The 24,773-nt window shown below is 37.5% G+C and overlaps 3 protein-coding genes across 5 annotated transcripts in view; 2 read left to right on the top strand and 1 right to left on the bottom strand.

Annotated features, from left to right (window-relative positions):
• The window catches only part of Klp61F (Kinesin-like protein at 61F), a 68,386-nt gene that overhangs the window by 15,715 nt on the left and 27,898 nt on the right, over window positions 1–24,773 (bottom strand). The window lies entirely within an intron of this gene.
• Window positions 9,166–10,350, top strand: LOC110188518 (uncharacterized). Its single transcript, XM_086829805.1, has 2 exons — window positions 9,166–9,204; window positions 9,730–10,350. The coding sequence occupies exons 1-2, from the start codon at window positions 9,166–9,168 to the stop codon at window positions 10,348–10,350; spliced, it is 660 nt and encodes a 219-aa protein (XP_086685931.1).
• Window positions 11,678–24,773, top strand: part of LOC110188508 (adenylate cyclase type 6) — a 44,483-nt gene continuing 31,387 nt past the window's right edge. Inside the window, exons 1-3 of one of the 3 annotated variants that reach the window (XM_086829759.1) lie at window positions 11,679–11,931; window positions 13,049–13,873; window positions 16,385–16,648. The gene's annotated coding sequence lies outside the window, so the exon portion shown is untranslated. Of the gene's footprint in view, window positions 11,932–13,048; window positions 13,874–16,384; window positions 16,649–24,773 lie in introns of all 3 variants that reach the window. The other 2 variants (XM_086829758.1, XM_086829760.1) reach the window with 2 other exon arrangements.

Raw genomic sequence — 24,773 nt, 5'->3', positions numbered from 1 at the left:
TCTCTTTTTGCCTTTGCAGGGCGGAAGCTTGCAAATCTCGACATGGAAATCCTTTTTTGTTAACAAATTCTCCTGCATGTTGCCAGCCAACGAGGATTCTGGATAATCTCCCGCAAGGACAAGCATTTGCAATCATTTAATTTTGCATTTGCGTTGACGTTGCTCCAATTAATTGGACTATAAATCCAAGTCAGTCAGTCACTCTCTGGATTGTGACAATATAATTGAAATGTAGGGTCCTGGTGATCCCTCAGAACTTGGCCATTGATTAGATTGGCCCCCTGGCCTCCTTGCCTGTTTGAAGCTGGACAAAAATTTGTTGTTAATGACAACAGCTTGCGGCAGGTAATTAAGTCACCGTTCCCTGTAACATGTCCTGTTTGCGGTCTAGTGACAGGCAGGATGTATGGATGATGTAACCGAAAGTCGCTTTTGGCTGTCAGAGTTGTTGAAAAATTGATGAGCTGCCGCTGGTGGATACGTGTACGAGAGAGAATTTGATGAGCTTCCAGAGCTCAGCTAATGATAAATCCGCCAGCAATCAACGCTGAAGGACAAATCAGACAGCAATCGTTGTTAAAGGAGGCTTTAATAAATATTAATGATTTTCTCAGATATCAAATAAGCTTCAATTTATTTTTTATGATCTAAAAGTAAATATTGTTATGTGTGAACTGACTTCCTTTATCCTTTTCTAACCCAAATATGAGTGTATTTATTTATTGCTGTCCCATTGTCGCTCAAAATTCAGGGTTGAGCTGACCGCAAAGCTTCATCAATCATTTGCCCCGTGTGTCCCCAGTGCATTTCGGTTCGCATTAACTTATAGTTTTCCCATCCTCATCCATCTGCTCATCGTCGCCAACCGGAAAACCCAAGCAAGCCCACCCGAAAAATGCTACGCATAAATATTTATAAACTCCAGACGGGGGGGAATGTGAAGCAAACGAGCCAAAAATCGATGCCAAAGCAAACGTTTTTATTAGGCAACCCCCACAGACACACAGATAGATACTTTTTGGAGGTGTTTCTTTGGCTTGTGAATTTTTAAAATTCAATTTAAATTTATGTAGCCAGAAATTGCGTGCTAAGAAAAATGCTCGCTGACTTGCGACTGGCGGCCGTCGAAAATGTTTGACAAAAACGAAAATGAAAATCGAAGCTTTGGCAATTAGATAAAAGCGACCAAGTGGCGCGGCACTAAACAATTTTCTTCAGGTATTTATAGCAGGAAGCGAGAGGCCATCCCTCGAGGTTTATTTTCTTATTCCACCAGTGACTGCGAGTAAATAAATAAAAATGCCAAAAGTATAGCACAACTGCTCGAAAGGTTAAACTCCAATTAGCTGTGCACTGGCTCGTGGTAATTAACTGGGCGAGCTCAGAAAAAAAACAAGAAAAAAAGGGTTAAGAGTTGAATTTATTGTTTCGCTGTTCAACGTTGCGTATGCGTAATGCTCAGCCAAAGAATCTGTTGGGCGAGTTCGTTGACTGGAAGCTTGACGCCTGACTTTAAACAAAGCTACCTGCCTGCCTACCTGCCTGCCTACCTGCCTGACTTCTTGCTCCTCTATTCATATTTCGTTAAAAATCAACCAAGGACTCGGGCTGCCAAGTAGGGGCACTGCACCTGCGGCTTTGTTAATTTCCCCAGACACCTTGCAACCGAAAAGCGTCTGCCCCATGCAGCTTCTTCTCCACAGAAATGAAAATGAAAATGAAAACAAATAAGACTAAAGTCCAATGGGGATGGGGACAGGGACACCTTGGAAATTGGAACTGATGGTAGGGGCGTACATAGGTCAACAAACAGCAACAATTTGATTTTGTTTGCCTTGCCCTCCGCAGGTTTGTTTGTTTGTTCGTGCGGGTCCTTTCCTTAGGGGAAGCACACGGTTACAAAAACACACGAAAATTTAAAAAATTAAGCAATGATTAAAGAGAAAATAACTCGAAAGTAAAGTAAAGTAAAATAAGCTCTATCAGTAAGTATAAAACTGATTGATATCTAAAAACGATATATTGAATTTGTTATAAGACTTTTCTTCCCAATCTCACTTTCCCAGTGTAAAGTCGAAACCAGCTTCTGTTTCGCTTTTTAAAATAAACAAATTAAGGGGAAACTGCAGCTGCAGCATTCCGGTAAGTTCATTGAACAGGACTCAACAGCACAAACAGACGCTTGGCCAGGATAATGACTTCGTTTCAATTTAGAATGTGACTGCGAATGCGAATCCATTCCCCCTGGGGAGGGGGCTTAGGTGGCCGGATTTATATTTTTTTAATTAGGTTTTCTGGCCAGCAGACGCACACTTCCCATTTTATTTCAATTTACTTTTAATTATTCGCCCATTTGTTTTCACTCCCACTTCGCAGACTTTTATTCTGAGCTTTTTAATATGAAATAATTGTTTCGTTCGACTACAGCAGAAATAACCAGGGCAAACATTGGCGGCAACAATTGGCGTGTCGTTTAAACGACGTTCAATTTGAGTGGCCCGACAGGGAAGGACATCGATACGGATATGGTCAGGGGTATGGGTTTTGCAGGTGAAACACATTGAATCGACCAGGTCCTTCGTGTTCGCTCCTTTGTTTGTGGAAATTGTTAAGCGGCAGATTCGTTTCAATTAAATTTGTAGCCATCAGTTGTCGACTTAATTAGTTGGCATAACCTCTGACTTGTACAGCTTACAGACTATTTAACGTGGTAACGGCGAGGGGAAAAGTTAGAAATTGTATGGGGGAAAAGTTTTCAATACCTAACAGGTGCCTTATTTTGAAATTAATGAGAATAAATTTCCCCAAAGTAAGATGATATTTCCATAAATAGATATTCAGACAAAGTTATGATGTGCCTGTTTAATGATTGCTTTTAATATTTAAAGTGAGCTTTGAAATTTTAAATCCCTAAATATTTGCAAGTTCTTTTTATACCCTTACATGGTATTATAATTTTAGTCAGAAGCTTCAAAAGTAGTGAAGAAATTATTTCCGACCCTATAAATCATATATGTTCTTGATCAGAATGAACAGGCCAATCTTATTTGGCATGTCTGGAAGAAAAGTACGATTTTCCAAATTTTGTTAAAATTTAAAATTTTCATAAGTGGTTTTCATCATCAAAATTGTCAAAAAATTAGAAAAAGTTTAATTTTTTAAAATCTTAAACTGAGTATGCAGATTTATTTCTCTTATAAAAATTAGGACAAACCTGCTTTTTTAATTGAAATTAATGCATTTTTGTTTTAGTTATGAGTTTTTTTAATTTTGATTCTTCGAAAAATTGTCATTTAAAAAAATATACAAAAATATTGATTCAAGCTTAGTTATGATCAATTTCCGATGCGATTCAATAAATAACTTTAGCTTCTTGTAGTTAATTTAAATTCTTGTTTTATATTATATTCTAAACAGACTTCCCCCCATTTTTATGATTTTTTTTACAACAAGAATGTCATAATAAATGTAAGTACTTATTTATGAATTTGTAATGCCTGTCAGAGTCAATCTAATACATTTTTATGTTCCAACAGGTCTATTACATCAGTATTCAGTGTTTTCTTTTCTTATATATTTCCCATTCCAGGGAAATCGAAGGCAGGGTGCCATAAGAAGGCGAACAAGCTGAAATCCATTAAAATTGAGAAAAAATACAAAAAAAGTGCTGTGTTAGATCACCCGCCGTGTCCTGATTATCCAACAAGGAGCGTTTATTTATGTAAGGTTTGGAGGCGGGAAGATGGAAAGGGGACAGAAGGACAGGTAACCTCCTGATGGCACTTGCCGATTATCTTGTTCCAGCAATTTGCCACATTCCTATGCTGCGCTTTGTCGCCGTAAATTGAGCTTAATTGGAAATTACACACCAATTGCCGCTTGTAAGAGCCGGACAAAGTGCGGCCAAGGACACACTTTCATATGCATTACATAAACTGATTCTGTTCGAGCATGGTCACTTTGGGTTGAGTTAATATAATTAGTTTCGGCGTAAAATTGTGAGCTTCAACCGCGAAAGACGTTTGCAGACACAAACACACACTCAACAGGATCAAAACAGGACAAGGACATTATTACTGGGCCCACAAAGGAGTGCAAAATCCTGCGGCCAAAGGCTGACAATCCCGGGGTATTAAAGTTTTCCACTTGCCACTCATTATGCCACACACCGACTGCCATCTCTTATCCCTCTTGAATCCCTTCCTACGTTTCCATTGGAAAATTCAGTCATCCTGCCCACGCAACGTGTCAATAGAGAGCAACACCAAAGCCGCAGGAGATTTCCGTTCAATATTTGTACAATTTCCTATGTTTGCGCAATAGAATTTGCTGTTGACATGCCACTTTTTTGTAGCTAGCCATGGGTGGGTTTCAAATATGGCATCGAAAAGAAGAACTTTGCATGTTTTTGTTGCTCAATATTTGCAGCATCCAACTGTGAGATAGGAAAGATTGAAGGACCCCGGCTTTTGATTACATGTCATTCTGCTTTACTGTTTTTCCTTGCTGGCGAATTTTCCAGAGAAAATGTTGCTCAGCTAAGTGTGAAATTATGAAAATTTTCGGTAACATTGCAGGTGTGTGTGTGTGTTGTTTTTTAATTACCTGCAAAGCAAATTACGTATACGCCGCATTAAACGCCAGCAAGTGTATCTAATGCGATGCCTGCTCTAGGGATCGCAATGTTTCATCTATTTTGATAAGGAGTTTGCGTGGAAACAAGACACAGAAACGAGGGATACACAATTTTAATCAAAGGATAGGAGTTAAGGTAGAATTTCTTATAATAGTACTGGAATCTTAATATGTATTACGCAGGACCGTAAAAGTATTTTCTATAAATTATAATTAAAAAACAATTTCACAGCAAACTCCGTCTTGAAAGTCTTTGCAAAATAAGCGTTTTAACGACTTTCAACTAACCAACTTGTAACCAATGGCCCAAAGGCCTTTCGTCCTTTTTTTCGCGTCCTGGTAATGAAGGCACAAAAGTGCATTCAACTGAGCGTGAAGGCGACGACAGAAACAATGGCCAGAAGACAGGGAATAGCAAAACGGAAGACGGATGGTGGGAGAAAGGACAGGGGGTGGCATTCCTGGGTGAGATTCCTTTAGGCCAGAACAAGACAGGACGTCACCGCGAAAAAGGGGTTGACGAAACTTTTTGAAGTTGCCACAAAATTGCGTTAACTTTTTAGTAAGTCACTTGATTATTTGGTTGTCCTTGTCGCCTCACTCGAACTCATAAAGACTCCTCCTTCAAGGTGGTGAAAATTGCTTCAATGAAGTTGCCTTGTCGTCGCCTTGTCTCTGGTTCCTCAATTCCCCCGAGAGAAAAGGGTACCCGCTTGACCTTGGCTTGGCTTGATTTGGGTTCTAGAGTCCTGGGAGTCCTAGTGGAAGCTGCTGGAAGTCGGCGACATTTAGCGCATAATTGAGACAATTAAATTCGCTTTGACAGTGCGACCCAAAAGAGTCCGAGAGAATCGAGGCAAATCATCAGCAAAGCCGGAATGAAATGTAATAAATAAACCAAGCTGGGAAATAGGGAAAAAAGGGGCCAAGATAAAGCCGTTTGGCACAACACTTTGCAAAAAGGAATTCAAAATTAATTGAGTTTCAGTCGGGGTCAGTTCAATGCCAAGTTCTAGAGACACACAATTAACATACATTTATCTTGACAATTCTGGGCCATTTGCTTTAATCTAAAGATTTTTACTTGTTAAAGTTGTAATTTAATTTTCCATTCTGGGATAATATATTTAACAAATGTTCCTCATTAATTTATACAGTTTTAGAACTTTTTTGTAATTTAATTGGAAACATCTACAGAGAGAAAATTCGTTTGGCTTAATTGTAATAAATATTTCTACTCTATTCTCAATATATTTTTGTCACAGTGCATCTCGGGGTAAAAAGGGTTGACAGAGGCCAACCTGTAAATTGTAATTAAATTTTTCCCTGTGGTCATAAAAGCCCGGTTTCCTTTTTTTTCTGGGTTACACCTTCTAGAATTGCTTTTCCCCTGGCAAGGATTTGATGTTCCTTCTGCAGAGCCTGTTGCATAAGTGATGTCCTCTTCGGTCGAGGCGTTGTCTACTTAGTATGCATTGCATTTCCCAAGCCGATTGGGCGACTCCTTTTGCGATCCTGCCAAACTGCAAAGCTAAGGCGACAGGCGACGGGCTCCAAGTGATTTTATTATGCGAAAAGTGATATTCGAGGAGCCTAGAAGGAGTCCAGGACCTGCCTCCTGCCGCATATCCTGCGATTGGTATCCGTATCCTCTTTGCCGTACGGAGGCGCGTAATTGGAGCGTAATGTGTTAAGTTGACAGGCACGTGAATTGCTTTTAATTTGTTGCCTTGCCTCCTGGCTCGTCCTTCCTGCTGTGAATCCCCTTCCGCAGCATCTCTCTCCCTCTACACATCTGTTGCATATTTCATGGCGTGATTACATTTTGTTTAGTTTTCTATTCACTACCCCCCTGCCCCATCCTGGCTTACTATATGTGCTGCGTAGTTCACAAGTTTTGCATGCAAATGACACTAAGACCAGCAGAAGGCAAACATCAATCAAAGTTCGGGTGTGGGAAAAAAAGGGGAGACAAGGGCAATTGACTTGCCAAAGAGTTACTCGAAAGCTGCAATCTTGAGGGGATTCGAGAGGCCAGGAACCTGGGACTTGAGTTAATGAAATATGAAGATCTTGTAAGGTAAGGTAAACTACACTTGCTTGAGCTATGGCTATGATATATTTTCTTTCATTTGTGAGTTGTGGATTTATAACTAATGTCTAGATACGCCCTTAAAATCCTTATCATATATTTGTATATATATTTCATTAATATATTTGTATAATATATCAAAACTAAGCTCAAAGTATTTACATTTTTGTAATCCATATTTTTGTATGACAAATTTGTTGGCAAATCAAAGTTTTAAGAACTCAAAACTAAGCCAAAAATGCATTAATTTCAATTCGGAAGGCGGGCTTGAGTTAGTTTTTATAGGGTTACTAAATCTGCATACTCAATTTAAGATTCTAAAAAATTCATTTTTTTTTTTTTAATTTTTGACAATTTTAACGATGTAACCCCTTATTAAATGAAAAAAAAAATCTAAAAAAATTATTGTCTCCCAAAGGTGGCTAGAAAGATTCAGATTTTTATGCTGATTAAGAATATATATGATTTATAGGGTCAGAAATGACTTCTTCACATTATTGCAAGCTTCTGACTAAAATTATAATACCCTAGTTTAAAAAAAATATATATATATGTATATCCACAGAGAAAATGTTTATTTGTTTTTACATCGAAAACATTTCTAAAATCTTCCTGCCCAAGTCTGTAATCTGTCCTAAATCTCTCATTGTTGTTCGCTTCCATGAAGTTTTGGCACTCTACATGGCCCAATCGATTTGACCATTACCAGAATTTGAATAGTTTTTCCCTCTTGGTTTGCCCAATACAATTTTTTTTTCGCCTGTTTAGTTTGGGGTTTTGTGATGCTGCTGCTACTGCTATTTTTAGGTTGCTTACTGCCGAACTCCCTGAGTGGCAGACGCTTGAACAAATATTCGCTTTTACCATTTACCCTACGTTACCACTTTCCAATCCAAAAAAAAAAAAAAATACTGCAGCAGGAACTGCAGTGAAGCACACTGAATTGAATGAACTTTTTAGACCATTTCTACAGGAAATTCTAATAGCAGTTTCGCCTTCAAACAGACCCAGAGGCATTGAACCGCGCGTGGTTGCAGTTCAGTTAAAATTCCTAACTAAATATTTAGCTTTTCTATTACGCAAACAGGTGGCACACTGGAAAACCCATCAGATTCCTCGCTCTGGGAATTGTGGGTGAAATTTTTCAATTTGTGCTAATCCTCGGCATGCGTAGTCAGCACAAAAAAAACATACAAAAATTACATTGAATTGAAAGGGAGGTAGTTGATTCTGGACTGGTCGTAATGGCGGATCAAAAAACATTTTTACTTTTACTTTTTTTTCGTTTGTTTGCTCGCCGCATCGATGGAAAGAGTATTGGGCTTTCTTTCTTTTTTTCTGGCATGAAACCCAGAACCACAAGGACACACACACCTATCTATATAGAAAATGTAAATGTTTGCAAAGGCATATATGTATATCTGTTTGGTTCTATTTTTATGGGCTGAGGGTACTTCAAAGTTATCTAAGGGTTTATAAAAAATTCTATAATTTTTAAAATTTATTTATTATTATATTAAAACTTAATTGAATTAGAAGAGAAATTAATCACAATTATTATAAGCTTGGTGGCTTAGCTTTCTGTCTAATCTGATAAATAAACACTATAAATAAATTCAACATTTGCAATTAGATCTTAAGTATAGCTTATTTATAGCTGTAAAGCTGTGAAATATTTCTAAAAGTTTGCTTACTAATTAAATGCTTGATTAGCACTATATTTGTATACTTTGTATATATATATTCTGTCTGAATATGTGTCCAAATAATTATTATTCACTCGCTTATACTTAATCGTCTGCAAATTTATTTTTTAAGGGTATTTTTTAGCTTTGTGTAAATCATGAAATAAATATCTCCTTATGTTATTTTTTTGGATTGATGCAGATTGGTAGACTAATATTTTTATTGGTAAATGGATTTGTGACAGCTTCGCTTGGTTTATGGCATTTGATTGAATATATTCCCAACTTTTACTCTTTGCATAGAGCTTTTATTCATTCTTTCTCTTTGTGTTTTGAGTCCGATTTCGATTTCAATTTGGAGTTTCGATTTCAATTTCATCTTAAGCGGGTTTAGACAGTTGAAGAGCATTCGGTTCGTATTTTTTAACCCACTCGGTTTTTTATGTTTTTCTTCTTTTTTTTTGAGCCGGTCAAGTGCGATAAGTCGGTTAATTGCTGTTGAATGATGCAGCAACAAATTACATCGCCCCATTGCGTGACTTCTTCGACACCATTCTGATCGAAGAGGTAAGTTATTTTTCAGCAGCGTCATTGTCGACCTGCAGTCGGTGTAATTGTTACAATGCCCCAAAAAACACTTGACATTGAAACCTTACATCGGCGACATTGAAACCTCTTCGAAGGTCTCTCCCCCCTAAAGAAAAAATAGTTATATTTATAGGAAAGAGACCCAGCTTCAATTGTGTTTGCAGAATGGCGGAAGGGAATGAGGCGATGGCATATGCCAATGGGGTTGGGGTTATCTCTAACGAAAATATTGACAGATTCTTCGGCAATCAAATAGTGCAGAGCAAATAGGTAAACACACGAGTCGGTTTCAGTTTCTCAGATCGCCAATCTCCAATCTCCGGGTCTCTTCACCGATCAATGACCATTGCCAGGGCCCGAAAAAGCCGGCGTCGAACACGTTTGAAGATGCCTGGCCCAAAAAATACAGGTGTTTCGTCAAATGTGTTAATGCGGTTCGATTACGTTCGATTTGCCATCGAACTTCTTTTAGTGGTCTCGCTAATTTTTTGTATAAATAGTTAAAACGATTTCAACAGCAGCAGCAAAACCCAAACGCAGCTCCAACAGATTGAGCAGGTCAGAACCAGATTGCAGAGCAAGTGAAGCGAACGTTTTAATTACAAGAAATATGGTAAGAAATATGGTACTATAATATGAAGATATATAAGTGTCAACCTGGTGATAATTTTCCAATTAAGAAACTAAAACCCTAAATTTATATTTCTATATTCTCCTTTCATTTTCCAGCAGGGATCCCAAGTGCTGTGTCTACTACTGGCCACCTTTGGCTTGGCCAGTTGCCGCTTTGTGGTGCGTCGTGATGTGAGCCACCTTCCGCTGGAGTACTTGCCTCCAGTGGTGCTGCCACCTGTACCAAGTCGCGATTATCTGCCACCAGTGGAGCAGCATGCAGCCACTCTGAACCATGTGCTACAGCCACCCCGTGATTATCTGCCTCCATTGCCCAACAATGAGTACCTGCCGCCTGTCGTTGAAGAGGAGACCACCACCGAGGTGATAATTCCCGAGGAAACCACCACGCTGGAGCCCACCACAGAGGCTGCCACCGAGCCATTACCGGAAGTGGAAGTTATCACAGAACCCGAGGAGGATGTGGTGCCCAAGACCCTGGAGCATGTGGAGGAGGCACCCAAGGAGGAGAAGGAAGTGGAGTCTGCAATTCTCTTGGACGATGGCTATCACTACCGCACGCCCTCGGTGGTGCCTGATTTGCTGCCCGTGAAGGAGTATCTTCCTCCCCTAGATGGAAATGCTGTCGTTGAGGAGCTGCCCAATGGCGATGAGGACTCTTCAGCCCTGTTGGATGATGGCTACCACTATCGCTCCGTGAAGCGACTCCGCTTCTAGTCCAAACACACCATCGAGTCACTCCTCCTATTATTATTCCACTACGAATTTCTGTTTCTGTTCTGTGCGACAATTGTTGTTTAATTTTACAAAATACATAGACAAATACTTTTCCGACATCGATGATGGTTTTCACACGCAATGGGTGAGGGTGAAGGACAGGTTCTGGGGGAAGTCGAATAGAAGATACTTGGTACAGAAGGATACTTTAGTTCTATATTTCAATTCGAATTGAATTATAATAATTAATAAGCTTACTCATAGGAGGAAAATAAGCTGAATAATTCTCAAATTTAAAATATATTTCTATTATTGTTGACATATAAATTTATACATAAATTAGCTTAGTCTTTAAGGTATTGTCCTTGCTTAAAAATCCCCTTTCTAAACTAGCCACAAATATACCCCTTTAATCCCCATGCTACCCATTAACAAGTCGATTGCTGCCGTGAACATTTCATTTATATTGATGACAGGAAATTAGAAAAATGTTTTCACAAAGCTCACGGAACGACGCCAGGAACTCTTCTCTGGAAGACACTGTCCTTGTCGTCCTTGCAGCTCCTGTCCCCCTCCTTCGCCTACTCCCCCCTCTCACAATTGATTTGTTGCCGCCCGTGGCCGGGTTTTATTGTTTTCTTTACGTGTTGGCATTCGGCATACATTTTCATTAACCAATCTCGAGAAAGTTTTCCGCAACTTTGCCGCGCTGACAAGTTCACGCCAGTTCAATAATTCAGCAATTTTCCAATTGGCCGTATAAATATTTGAAAAGTTTTAAATGTTATTTCTGTTTCGGTTTCGGCGGAGGGTGTTTGTGTTGAGCCTAAATATAAATGGGATTTTTATGTTTCTGGCGGTGCCGAGATGGGTTGTTCCCGACGATGTTGAATTACTTATGAATAATTCAGCACCAGAAGGGAGCAAGAAAAAATACAACGCTGCGTTGGGAGAAAGGAAAATCAAGTTGAAGCAACAAGTGGCTGGCATTTTGTACATTCCTTCCAGTTTTCCCATTTTCCTCCACGCGAGATATCAAAAACAAATAAAAATCTAACCCCAAAGAAGCTTTAAGTGCATTGCACTCTTTCCCATTTTTGTTTTCCTTTTTTTTTCTGGGAGGGGGTAAACCTCAAATAAATCGGGGCCAAAACAAACACCTGTAAACAGTCTCTGATTGAAAGTCAAATCTCATTTTTCGTTAAGCGTTGAACAAGGGAAAAGCTTGCGAAAAATGTAGGAAAAGCCTGCCGAAGCTTTGGCCATTCAATATTTGACGAAACGGCTACGGGGAAAATCGTATAAAAGCCGACCGACGAGGAAAACTCGAGCCAGTTGCGGGTTAAATATTGCCGATTGCGAACGGAGCGGTATCGGAACGGAAAAGCGGAAAATGCGGCCGGACTAAAGAAGATACAGTGCGAGAGAGTGAGACACAGATAGACGGCCGAGCAACAGTGAAAAGCGTTTGAAGGGCCATAGATACAAGATAATGTCCCATCGAGTACGAATCCGCCACTTCTCCCGGCGATACATATGTGAAAATCATTCAGTGAATCCCAAAGTGAAAGTGTGCTAAAGGTGAGGGAGTGCGGGAGCAGCAGATGTGACAATGGATAAAAACATAAACAACGATTGATAACAATGAAAAACTGGATCAAAATTGATAAGACGGGAAAACCTAAAACAAATGGGATCAAAAACTGTCGAAAATGAATTAATTTTGCAAGGAATTATCCCAAAATTAGATTCTTAAATGATGGAATAGTAAATTTAACAAACTAACAAATTAAAAATTAAACAAAACCTAAAATTGGAAATTAAAAATGTAACAATTTTAATTATAATGTGGCTCCTTACAAAAGCTCGTTTTCTGTTATGTTTATTAAAGTTTTGATTGCAAATCAAAAGCAAAAGCAAATAAATAAGTATTTTAGCTTCTAAGAAACTTTAAAATATCTACATTGTACATATTTTAAATAAATATTTTTATAGGCTAATTTTTTGAGTAAATCAAACGTTTTAAAATAGCATAACTTAGCCAAAAATGCACTAATCTCAATACGGTTTTTATGCTGGTTTTTATAATAATAAATAATAATGTTAATGTTAATAAATCTGCATACTCCATAAATAATTTTAGAAAATTCAAATTTTTGCCAATTTTCGACAATTTGAACGATGTAACCACTTATCTATTTTTGAAAAAATCGAAAAAATGTTGAAAATTTATTTTTCTACCAGACAAGACTAGATCGATTTAGATTTTGATTCTGATCAAGAAAATATATGATTTATGGGGTCGGAAATGACTCCTTCACTACTTTTGTAGCTTCTGACTAAAAATTATAATTAAATTATAATGCCCTAAAAGGTTATACAAAATTTTCTAGAAAGTGAGTGTTTTGTTAAAATAAAAAAACAACAAGGCCTAAAATAGTAGCAAACAATTTAAACAATTTAAGTACTATTGTTCAGTAAACATATAAAACAAAATATATATAAATACAATAAATAAATAATAAGTAACAAAAGTTACAATTAATAAATAAAAACTAAGATATCAAGCTCCTTGAATTCTCAACACCGCCTTCTCTTAAACAATAAACAAACATAATTTAAAGGCAACTCAATTTAATTGTGGGATAAAATCCAAACAAAATGCAATATTAATGTTAAATTTATAAACATTTTCCAGTTTCCGTAAACGAATTTAGGCATCCGAAACATCTTAAAGATAAGCAAAAATTACTCATTCCTCCCCCCGAAAATGTAAAAGCCACAAATCATTAGCAAATATAAATCAAAATTACCATAAACGAAGTCCCACAGTGAATAAAGATGAACCCAAGGAAGCCGCTCAACGTGTAACATGGCAACAAACGGCTCGAATAAATCAAAATTAAATATGAATTAAACCGGCATTAAAATTGCAAAGTAAATTGAATAAACGGAAATAGCCGAAATAACTGTATAACCAGCAAATTGCCTTGAAAGAAAACGAATTACACACACACTTAATTTAACCGCAAAATACAACCAAGCCCTTTCGCTCCACAAGTGAAAACAATTAAAATGCAATTAATTTTGGCAAAGTTTTTGCTGTGTAACAAATTAAATCTGTCTTCGTGTGTCGCCTCTTGTTAAACATTTTGCAATTGTCATTCCATTAATTCCGTCCGATCAATTCAGTGGCAGTGTCACAACAACTAGCTGTTGGCTTAGCAGCTCTCCATTGAATTTCCCAGCACAACAAATACAAACAGCGCACAGAATGCATTTTCCTTTATTTTCCCTTCGCAAAAAGGGCTCCCAATGTTGTTGTTTGGTATTTGTTGTTCGGCTTTGTGGGCCTCGGTACAGAAAAGTTTATTAATAAAACGTTTTGCCTAACAAAGCACAAAAATGATAAAATAAACGCGTTGCAGACAGGCGGCTTAGGGGGAGGCGAATTTCCTGCCCGGGAAGCGGAAGGGGGGTTGGGCAATGACATTGTTCACGGTTTTTCACAGATATTGGAAAGGTATGATGAGCTTAGTTTATGGGGGATAAAAATCCTTTTTTCTACCTTGGGTGTCTTTATTAGAATTTTTTACAATGTAAAAGTACATAAAAATAGTTTTTAAAATAAGGGAAGTGCTTAAGGTCGTTATCCTTTGAGGAGCTATATTTAGTTTGCCTTAGAACTTCAGAAGAATTCTTGAAGACCCATTTAAAGTTCGAGATTTTTGCCTCTTCCTTGCAGCTTAGTTTCCCTATTATTCACCCTTCTTGGAACAGCATAGTGTTTATAAATAACTATAATTTAGTTGTCCCTGTCAAAACCTTATACTCTTCCCAATCCTATTTAACCATACTTCAGTGAGTCGTACCCAGGCATTCTCCAGCTGAGTACTTCCATTGTCGATCAACTAATGTGCTCGCAATGTGTCACCATGCATCTTGGGAAGGATGTGTGTGTGTGTGTATTTGTGGCACTGTGTTTGGCACGCTTTTTGTGTTTATTAATAACAAAGTAATCAGAAATTGTAATCTCCCAGCAAAGCGTATTACAGCAGTAATAACAATGGCAAACCCAACACTGTAACCATCCGCCGGCGCTTCAATCTCGTCTTCCCGTCTCTACTATATATATATATTCCCATTCATTTGCCGATTTCAATGCGGGTTTATCTTTGCCGCTTGGCTGTCTTCACGGGGCTGCATCCTTGAATCCTACCCGGATCCTTGATTCATTGTTGTTGCTGCCACCGAGTACGCTTCCGGCTCAAGTATCTCAACTGCCGTGGTTTGTTGTTGTTTTTTGTTATGATTCCCATTCCTCTGCATTGTATATATTTTCATATACTTATTTTGTATAGATTTGCCGTATATTTCTGTTTTTATTATTTTCTAATTTGACGCTTCATTTGTCCATGAATTCTGTTTTTGTTTTATACCCTTACAAAGGGTATTTTGATGATAATTTCGAATGATGTTAAGTACTAGGAGTACATCTTTTCTTATGTTGCTTATATTAGAAAGATATTATTCATTTGATTCCATGTTTAATGTCCTTTTTAAGTGGTTCCTCTATATTATATTCTATAATCTTTGGTATTTAAAATATATTCAAATGCATTGAAAGGGTGTTAATGTTTTGGTTCTGAAACCTCATTTATTTCTCGTTATTTTTTCCATTCTTCTTTTTTCCCCCTTCCTGTTTTCTAATTTGACTTTTGTCGGGCGCTGATTTGCGCTTTGATTCTCGCTGACTGATTGGGATTTAGTTGATGGGGAGCTTGAGGACGAGGAGGCAAAGGACTTGGTTGGACGGGGCTGAGATGGCTATCGGGGCCTGTCCTATTGATGACTGAATGGCGTGTCTTTATGCCTCTCAATCATTTTGTTTGGCTTGGATTTGTTATTTGTACACTTTTTATGTAATTTCACCTATGCCAGTGGGCTGGCTTTTTTTTTTCCACCTGCAATTTCAGTTTTGCCAATTTTGCCTATTTTGTATGCAAATTGCCAACCATTTGGTGTCAGTCTCAACACGCTGTCTGTCCTCCTCCTCCTCCTACATTCCCAATTCCATTACTGTTTAAACCACTGGGTCAAAGTAATAAAGCAAACAAATTAATTTGATTTGTTTTGACTTGATTTGTGCCCATTTTCCTACTCCAATTACAACAGTACTTTGTTTAAAGTTCCGCGTTGCGTATACGCAATGTGTGGCAGGGAGGAAGTAGTGGAAGTGGAAGTAGTTTATAAAGAAAATTTTGCTTTAAGTCTGAAATGCAACTAACTAGAATTTATATAAAATTATGATGGAGAAAGATGTGTTTTTTACTTTTTTAGTTAAGTTTTCTTTAAAAGTGTCTTTTTGTTAAACAAATAAAGCATAGATCTCAAATAAATATTTAGCAAAAAACATATCGTTTTTCTTTTTAATTAAACTGAAATATTTTTTTGGAGATTAACCAAAAATAAATACAGAAATATATCCACATATCCATGTCCCATAGCAAATCTCGATTTTTTTTCATTTTAATAATTTTCTGCAATAATAAACAGCTTCATAAATTCAACATTCATGTTTCGATTTCCCAGAATTTAACTTAAACTTGATTATTTGTTCATCTCCCTTCCCTTGTCGTTGGAAATGGATTTTTTGTTTTGGTGTTTCGCTCGTTGGTTACACGCTTTAAGGACCCTTTTCGGCCACAACAAATACATAAAAAAACGAACTGTCAACCATAAAAATTTCGCAAAAGCAACAATATTGGCAACAAACAGACAAACCGGCGGTGGCTACAACAAATCAGTTTAATTTGAATTTTCTTTTTTCTTTTTCTGATCCCGCGCGTGTGTGTGAAAAAGGAGAAAGTTTTTACACAGTTTATTTTGCCAAGACCTTTTTTTCCAGCAGCCGCAGTAAAGAAAAACAAAATGCCGAGCGAGTTATCGAAAGGGAAAGGGATGTACAAATAAATTCACAATAATTATTTCAAATATTTTGTTCCTTTAAACGGGCATTTCATTTGGTATGCAGTCTGCCTTGGCAACGGAAAAAATGCGCACATTTTAAAGTTCAAAAGTTCACAGTTCAAAACAAAGCGAAATAAAAAAAAAACAACAACAAACAAACAAAACGAGAAAAAATGCGAAAATTCTTCAGATGTTGTTCTTTAATGCATACGAAATTCTCAAATAAATTATCATCAGCCTAATCAACATCAACGTTATCATCAGCAGTCGACCGGAATCGAGGAGAAGAATACGGGAAATTCGCAGGGAAAAACTTTTCTCCTGTGCGGTATGTATGCAAAAATTACAGGAAATAAATTCTGATTTGTGCCTTTTAATATAGCCGAAACATTAAGTATACGCCCCCGTGTGCGGGGTGTGAGAGCTTCGAATTTATCCCGAGTATTTTTGTTCTCCTTTGTGGGGCTTTAGTTCATTCATAAGCTGCCTGCCACTCTAAGCACTTAATTATTTAATTATGTTAAACGTCACACACATACAGAGATGGAGCACTTTTGCAGACCACGGACCAGGCGAAACCACTGAAGCTTTTCCCGTAGCCAAACTTGGCTTCTGGTTTACGTTAATTTTAGTACATTCTTTGGTGTCCCCTAGTCCCCCCTTTAACCTTTTGCAGCATGCCGCCTGCGGTTCGCAGTGCAATGTTGGCTTTGGTTTATTTACATTTCCGTTGTACGGGGCGTATGCGTAATATGAATATTTTTGTAAATTATTAAGTATACGTAATGAGATAGTAAACTGGGACCCCAACAACAACAGACAGGCAGGCAAACAGACAGGCAATGCGGTTTAGTGTCAGAGTTGGAAATTGCATGAGTTTCCCAAATGGGCGGGGATATATGAGTGTGTGGGTGTGATGTTAGTATGAGCCAGCAATTAGTTAAACACAAAAGTTTATGCGCCATCAGAGGTTGGAGTGTAATCTTGTGCAGAGTTCCGCACTTCCTGTAATCCGGCGGACTTCCTGTTTATCCCCCTTGCATCACTGAGAAAATAATTATTCAAACACACTAAATGTTCGCCTTTGTTAATGGAGTGTTTGGAATTTTTTCAACAATTAAATACGGTAAGGGAATATAGAAAACCCTTTGGGTTATTTACATGTTTACTTTATTAATTTACTTATTTAAAAAAGCCTTAGTCTGATGAATTAAAGTTCAAAGCATTATATATATACATTTTATATAATATTATAAGAGTCCGGGAATTTAAGTCTATTACTTTGCATAATTTTTCTACTGTTTTTCCTGGTGTAACTAGTACTTTCCTTCCCGTTTTCTATGACTTTTTACCTCGTAGGCTCGCCTGGGTCTTAGTCTGGATTTATGCCGGCTCATCTGACTTAAGATATGTTCTTTGGCAACCTGGCTCTAGCTAAAACTTTGAGCAACTAAATGTCCTGGTGTGGCGTAAAAAGATGGTCTCAAAAAGTTTCGTCCGGGGCCAGTTATCTTGCAAAGAGAAAACTTTATGGATTACAGAGAATTTATAATTGACCCGGGGTGTGATGTGAGAGCGTTTTAGGAAATTGATGGCTCAACGCAAATTAAAATTCCATTTGGAAGATGAGGCCGTAAAAAGTTCTACTTAAAGTTTGTAAGACTAAAGGTCTTTTGACTAATTTCAATTACTGTGCATGAAATATGGATTCAATGGCTAGGAGACTGCCCCTAACCTGTGCTCGTCTGGCATTCAATTTCATATCGAATGATATTCCATCTAATCTATGCCTAATTTGTGTGAACACGTTACTAATTAGCCTGAATGTCATTAGCTGAAAGCTTTGAGCACATTTACTCGGTTGTAATTCATGGGATTTCTTCGAACGAATATGAGCTTACTCTACCTTGGGGTAAGACATATATTTTTAATAGCTTTGAATACCTTTAGGTAGCACCAAATAACATATAATATATCGATTTTGGATAAATAAATGTAGAAAGAGCATTCCCATATTTATATTCCTTAGGGTTTCTTTTTCACTGCAGATAAATCCAAGTATTTATTTACACAGCTGTAGCCACCACGTGGACCGTCTTTAATTAGTAATTGAATATGCGACCCGCATTGGGAATAATATCTCTAGCCTTTAAAAGCCAAATCCAATCAGCTGTTGAGCGTGTTAATTTATTCATGGAATTATTTTTCCCAGCTCTCCTTCACTGACCTACGACCCTTCCTTCCTTTTGGAGCCGGACTCCGGCTGATTAGTGCCAGCACAATCCTCTTTTGTTTGCAGTCCACGCACGAATTCGATGGCAACTTCTGGCCAGTTCAGTCCCAGGGAAACCCATGAACCCAGTCTCCAATATAACCGAATCCGGAACCCCCCAATCCCGGAGGCAGGGCAGCACTCAGTTCAATACGTTCTCCATTCATGTGCAGCTTTCATTTTTCTAATCCGAGAGCGTAGTCTATTCGGCTTCGCTTTAATTCCCCGGGCATCCTTTGACACATGAGATGGAAAATGCGAGTCCTTGAACTTGCCACACTTCGTTGCTGAAATACAAAACGCTGCTTTTTCCAAGTTCAACTCAATTACGCGCATACAAAAATCAAGTTCAATGCAATTACTTTAGGAGGCCTCTATATATGGTCCATTGCATTACGGGTCACCTGACTCTGACCTTTCCGGTTTTGCCAAATTAAACAGAAATAAATGTAAGTACATATCGCGAAACAATGAACTGAAACACGATTTTCTATTTACTCAGCAATTGTCCATGAAATACACAGACACACCCAATATTTGGTGTATAAACACTATAAACTGCAAATGCGGATATGCAAGAATGTGTACTCATGTCTGCCATATAAACAATCATAAACTTCGTGCTTTATGCGGCATGCGAGAGCATCGAAATGCAATCGAATGGAATTCGAATGGGGAAAATATTTTGGACTCTGATCAAAATGCAGTTCACTTAAATTGCTCTCATTCTCATTTAGTGTGCTGTGCGCCACTTAAATCCAGAGAAAACAAAGGAATTTTTTTGATTTATTAAAAAAACTTAACAAAGTGGGGACAAAGGCGAAATATTCCTCCGGGAATTAAATTAAGCAAATAATTTATGAAGAGTCACGTGTATTTTATGCGTAAGAAGAACTAAAAAAAGACCTGAAAATATATCAGTAAAGGGTTTAAAACCATCTAAGGATATATTTAGGAAAATTGCTTCCTTTTTTAGCCTTTCTGCATGAGCAATTAAATTAGCATTTTAATTTCCAATGAGATCTGTGTTTATGAGCAGCTGAGCAATCAATGCCTCGAGGACTGCCTTCGGCAATGACGTAGGACTTTGAGGCGTCGAAGGCGAAGGTCCTGGCTTTGAGAGCTGGCTGTCTGCCAAACCAGCACCTGACATTGCCCACTGACTGGGAAGAGGTCCTCGGCACTTGGTCAGATGACCGGAGGAAAGGCCATAACCTGCCTGCTGCATAACTTTAATGAAATTGCAGGCGGCTGCACAAACAATAAACAGGCAAGGGGGAGCGGGAAGGCGTAAAGGAGCATTGCGGAACCGCAAACTAAATATGCAAAAGCACATGGTAATACTACCGTCTAAAGGCTTATTCATAGCAGAGGGCTAAAGTCACCGGGGCCAAGCCAGAGTCAGCTATCGGAATTGAGCCAGGAATAGGGGGCCTCTGGGCCACATGAGCACATGGCTCTAAGCGCAACGCATAAAGGACAACGGATAATGGACTTAAAATAAACAAAGCCAATGGCAAAACGGAAGAGCTGGTAGAAAGAAAAAGGCCGGCGAACAAAATACAGCAAAACAAACACAGAGAAAGCCAACGAAGGATGGCAAAATGGGAATGAAAGGAAAAGGAACTGTTTTGCTTTGTTTTGTTGCCAATTTACCCAGTGATCAGGAAAATATGGTAGTGTTGTTATTTGGGATAAAAATCACAACTACAATAATAATTTTAATAGCATACTTAAGCCTTATTATCATGGGACCTCCATACAAATTGTCTGAGACTTGGTAGCAATTTAATAAAGTACATTCTTTTACTTTATTGGTGTTCTTAACTTGGTAATCCTGTTATCCTTGAATGTTTTATTTTTTTTGAGGTATGCAAAGGAAGGAAAATCTTTACAAAATAGTTGAGAATGTTTTGGGTATAGTATCTTATTGGAAAAAATGTATTTAAACATGGTTTTTGATTTTATTTTGTCATCTAAATAGGATAATATATTCCTTTTTTATAATTTTAAAGTACAGAGTACTTTGCTGTTGATCACTGTCCTGTTTATATTGACGTCACTCTTTACTCCTTAATGCACATCATTGACAATGAAGCTCCTCTGAAGGACTACAGGATGAAGGCTATAAACTGAGACAAAAGGCGGGGTGGAGGTGGCCAGGGGATGGTAGATATCATCTCTAGGTAAAGGTAGGATGTCGCATTTATCCGCTTGGCTTGGCTAACTTGGATCATGTCACAAATTAGTAAGTCATTTCGCCAACTTGTTTACCCATTTAGCTGCCTGAAAATCATTTTCCGCTCAGCTGCTAGATTTAAACTTTTGGCCCCCTTCTTCCTTCCCCTTTTTGGACCACGTCCAATGCCTTTCGGTTTTTGAGTTTTATTACGATGCTCTTGACCGGTTTTATTGCCCTCAATATTTCTTGCATATTCTGGCCACAATTCATTCAGCAAATATGTGGGTTCTGTCTGGCATTTGGCTTTTGCTTCTTCGGGTTTTTGGCTTTGGTTTTGGGCTTGGGGTTTGTTTTAACAAATTTATAAGCTAAACAAATTCATATTCCCCCTTCTTTGCTCTCATCTTCTTTGCTAGTTGTATTAATTATGAATGTTATTTTAGCCCATTCTATTTGAACCTCACATATTCATGTTTTTTTGGGGGGAGGATTCCCTTTCCATGAATTAAGAGTTCTCGGTTGAATTTTAATTAATGGGTATGCTAGACCTTGAGTGGAATGTTCAACTTGAATTGAAATAACTTTTTGATTGAAGATGTTTTCACAAAGGATTGAAAGATGAAAGAAAATATTTGTATTTAATGAAATGTTCTGCCATTAAAAAACATTTTATTATAAATTAATAAATCTATCTTATTTCAGGAGGGTTTAACTAACATATTTTAAAATTTATATTCTTAAGGGTATCTTTATGTCATACCTCCTTTGCTTTTCTTGCTTCAAGTTGAATAACATTTGGAGAATTCATCTTTGTTCTTGCTTTTAATAGTCAAAAGCTTTTCGTGGCACACATTGCTTTCCATTCAGTGTCAGGGTCCGATTTACGGATGGCTCACACATTTCCCAGGCACACTCCCCTACACCACACACACACACACCTCTCATCAGCTATCACCTCGATTGCCCCACCTTTTTGGCCCGGCTAATGAATTCGTTGGCAATGCAAATTTCCTACCGAAAAACACCTTAACGCGTCAAATGAAATGCAAACATTATACAAAACGCCCAAAGATGACGATGCGTAAACACAAAAAGGCATCAAAATCCAAAAAAAAAAAACATTAAAACAAAAAACCAGGAACAAAAACAAACAGAAGGCAGCACATGGCAGCATAAACATTTACCGGCAACTAAAAATATCTAGTACACTGGACGGAATTTATAAGTCAATTAATTATGGGATTACTCACTGGACATGTTGATATCTTTATGAGATTATAGATTTATGCAGAATTTATATTTGGGGGTTTAGTTAATATTCTATTTTTGATTTTCCTGGAAATATTTTGTGTTCATGAATGACATTTTCCTTGATAATTATATAAATATTATATTTTGCTAAATTATTAGTTAAGTAATTATTGAATACTATTGATTACAGCACATCCGATTTAAATAAATAAGACTTAGATCTTTATATATTAATAACTAGTAGATATGTTTTTGTAGGCGGACTTGGTACTAGCAAAGAGTTTTAATTATAGATATTGTTCCTTGGCATTTTTAATATTTAGTACTTGGTTTTGGTTATTTTTCTCAGTGCAAATGTGGCGTGTGTTTCTGAGTATGTGGGTGAGTGTTGGTCGCACGTGTATGAGTGCGTGAATGCTGGCTTCACTAACTATATTTAGAGAGAACTTACCTAGAGGCTGGAACAATGTGTGGCAATAGTCGTGGGCTTAGTCGTTTGGGGTGGGTGGTAATAGAGGGGGAGTGAGTGTTGCGTAAGGGGGGTGAGTGAGTGTTAGGGGGAGAAAAAGAGGGTCGGGTTCGGGTTCGGGCCAAATGCCAGCAGCTGTTCTGTTGCCCGGTTAATGAATGAATATGCATGAGGCGGTGTGAAAGAGGGAACAGACAAGGCTCATACTCCCACTCAACACTCTTGGCTTCAATTCCGCACTTCTGTCATATCCGGTTGTTTTTGGAAAAATATTGTTTATTTTCTTAACCTTAACTTAACCACAGAAAGTAGCTTTGTTAGATAATTCTGGCGAAGTAAGTCTTAGCAAACTTTGGGGAAAATATTATATACGGAATCCAGATCTATCATACTATTAATTAAATTCTAGTAGCAGAAAATTCATAAATATACGGTATAAATAAATCTTATCAAAACAATGTCTACCGAATTCATTAATTAAACATATTCTTACAACTTTATTTCAAAGAAAACTCTTAAAACCCCTTTAAAATTAAAACGTCTTTCACATATTTAGCAAATAAAAATATTTAGCCAACTGTGAATTCAATTTAATAAATTTGTTTGCCTTACAAAAGGTATCCCAAAGTTAGGAAAACTCTGTATCTCCTCCTCACTTTTCCATTTACACATGTCGTGTTTTATTAGATACTTTTTTTTGGGAAAAGTGCGAGCGAGGAAAAGCGCTGCCCCCATTAATTTGCTTCGCTTATCAAATTGGTTTTGTTTTTATTAATTTTTTTGTTTTGTGCGCTTGCTGACACAAAGTTTATCCTGGTGCTGTTGCTGTGCTTTCTTGCTGGCATAATATTTGCCAGACCATTAGCCCCATTAACATAATGAATTGCCATCGAACTGCGGCTTGGATACAATCATCGGAATCGCATCGAATCGAATATATAACCGAGGCGATATACCATTATTTCCTACATGTCGGGAATGTTTACTCGCCATTTACCTGGCGAGGTGTTCGAAAGGTGTTTGGGGGGATGACATTGATTTAGAGGGGTTCACAACAGCTCTTGTTATATTAGAAATGCAAACAAGGGATAAGCGAATGGAATTAAAATTGACGAGGGAGCATTAAAGGCAAGTTGAACTTGAAAAATCTTTTAATTCATTTCAATAATATGAAATCAATATGGTATTTCATTATTAAATAAATTAACTTGATTTATTTAAGCCTCTTGAAAGGTTTAAGAAATGACACAAATGAATTCTAAAAGAAATCAAAGTTTAATTTTGATTTAAACCAATTTTAATCAAGAATAAAGTCATTTTAAACCCATATTTCTATTTTAAATTTCTCATATTTAAATATAAAATAAAATAAATAATTCCTGCATTATCTCAGTGTTATCTCAGCAAGGATAACTCAATCCCACCTCGAATGGCTAATGATTGGCAACTCTGCTGCATCATGACAAACATTTTCTGCTCTCCGACTGATTGTGATTAATCATTTGATTTAGCTTGCAAAAATTATAATTTATGATTGATTACGCATTCAGCTGTTTGCTATTATCCTCAAAGGATCAAAAACAAAGCAAAGTTCAGGCCAATTAAGTCCATTGGTATCCTGCTATCTGTCAACAGGGTTTCACCGTCTCCTTTCCATTTGGAATAAACCCGCAAGGAAGCGTAGGAAAATTTAAAATAGCTCAAGACTTAAGTCATTCAATGACTGATGATTCCTGGAGGCAGCGATAAGTGTCGAATGACAGACGATGACGACATTTATGGGCTTTTGTCATGAAGAGTTTTCAATTGCCGCGGCAACAGCTTCTGAGATTTCCCCCCCCCCACTTCCAGTCTTTTCCTTTTCCTATTTTGCATATGCCTTGGAAGTTGGCAAAAGTTGTTTATTCTTTTTTTGGTACTTTCTGTGTGTGGTGGTAGCAAACTTTTGGTGACTTTTAACAGCCGAAATATAAAGTTGTCTCTTTAGTTTTTCAGTCAGAGAAAAGTTTTCCTAATTGAGGCAGACTTCTTTCTCCTGCACACATTTGATATGAGTATTTGAAAATATAACTTGCAAAATGGTAATTTTATTGATTACTCTATTCATTTTTTCCATAAAATTTATGCTATGATTGCGAAGAGTTCAAGAAAAATAAACTGGTTATTAAGACTTAATGAGGTGGTAAATTGGAAAAGCTTCGACCTTCTCTCTATGGTTTGTTGATATCTGGTGAAAAATACAAATATTTCTCATTAACAGAAATTAAGAAATATGACTT

The sequence above is a fragment of the Drosophila serrata genome, unplaced genomic scaffold (assembly GCF_035046125.1).
Source record: "Drosophila serrata isolate PLE 108 unplaced genomic scaffold, ASM3504612v1 contig_217, whole genome shotgun sequence".
Lineage (NCBI taxonomy): Eukaryota > Metazoa > Arthropoda > Insecta > Diptera > Drosophilidae > Drosophila > Drosophila serrata.
This window is presented reverse-complemented; position numbering and strand designations above follow the sequence as displayed.

Coding starts and splice junctions, on each gene's coding strand:
- LOC110188518 (XM_086829805.1), top strand. CDS start 9,166: ATGGCGGAAGGGAATGAGGCGATGGCATATGCCAATGGG. Junction 9,205..9,729: donor CGATGGCATATGCCAATGGG/GTTGGGGTTATC, acceptor TTCATTTTCCAG/CAGGGATCCCAAGTGCTGTG.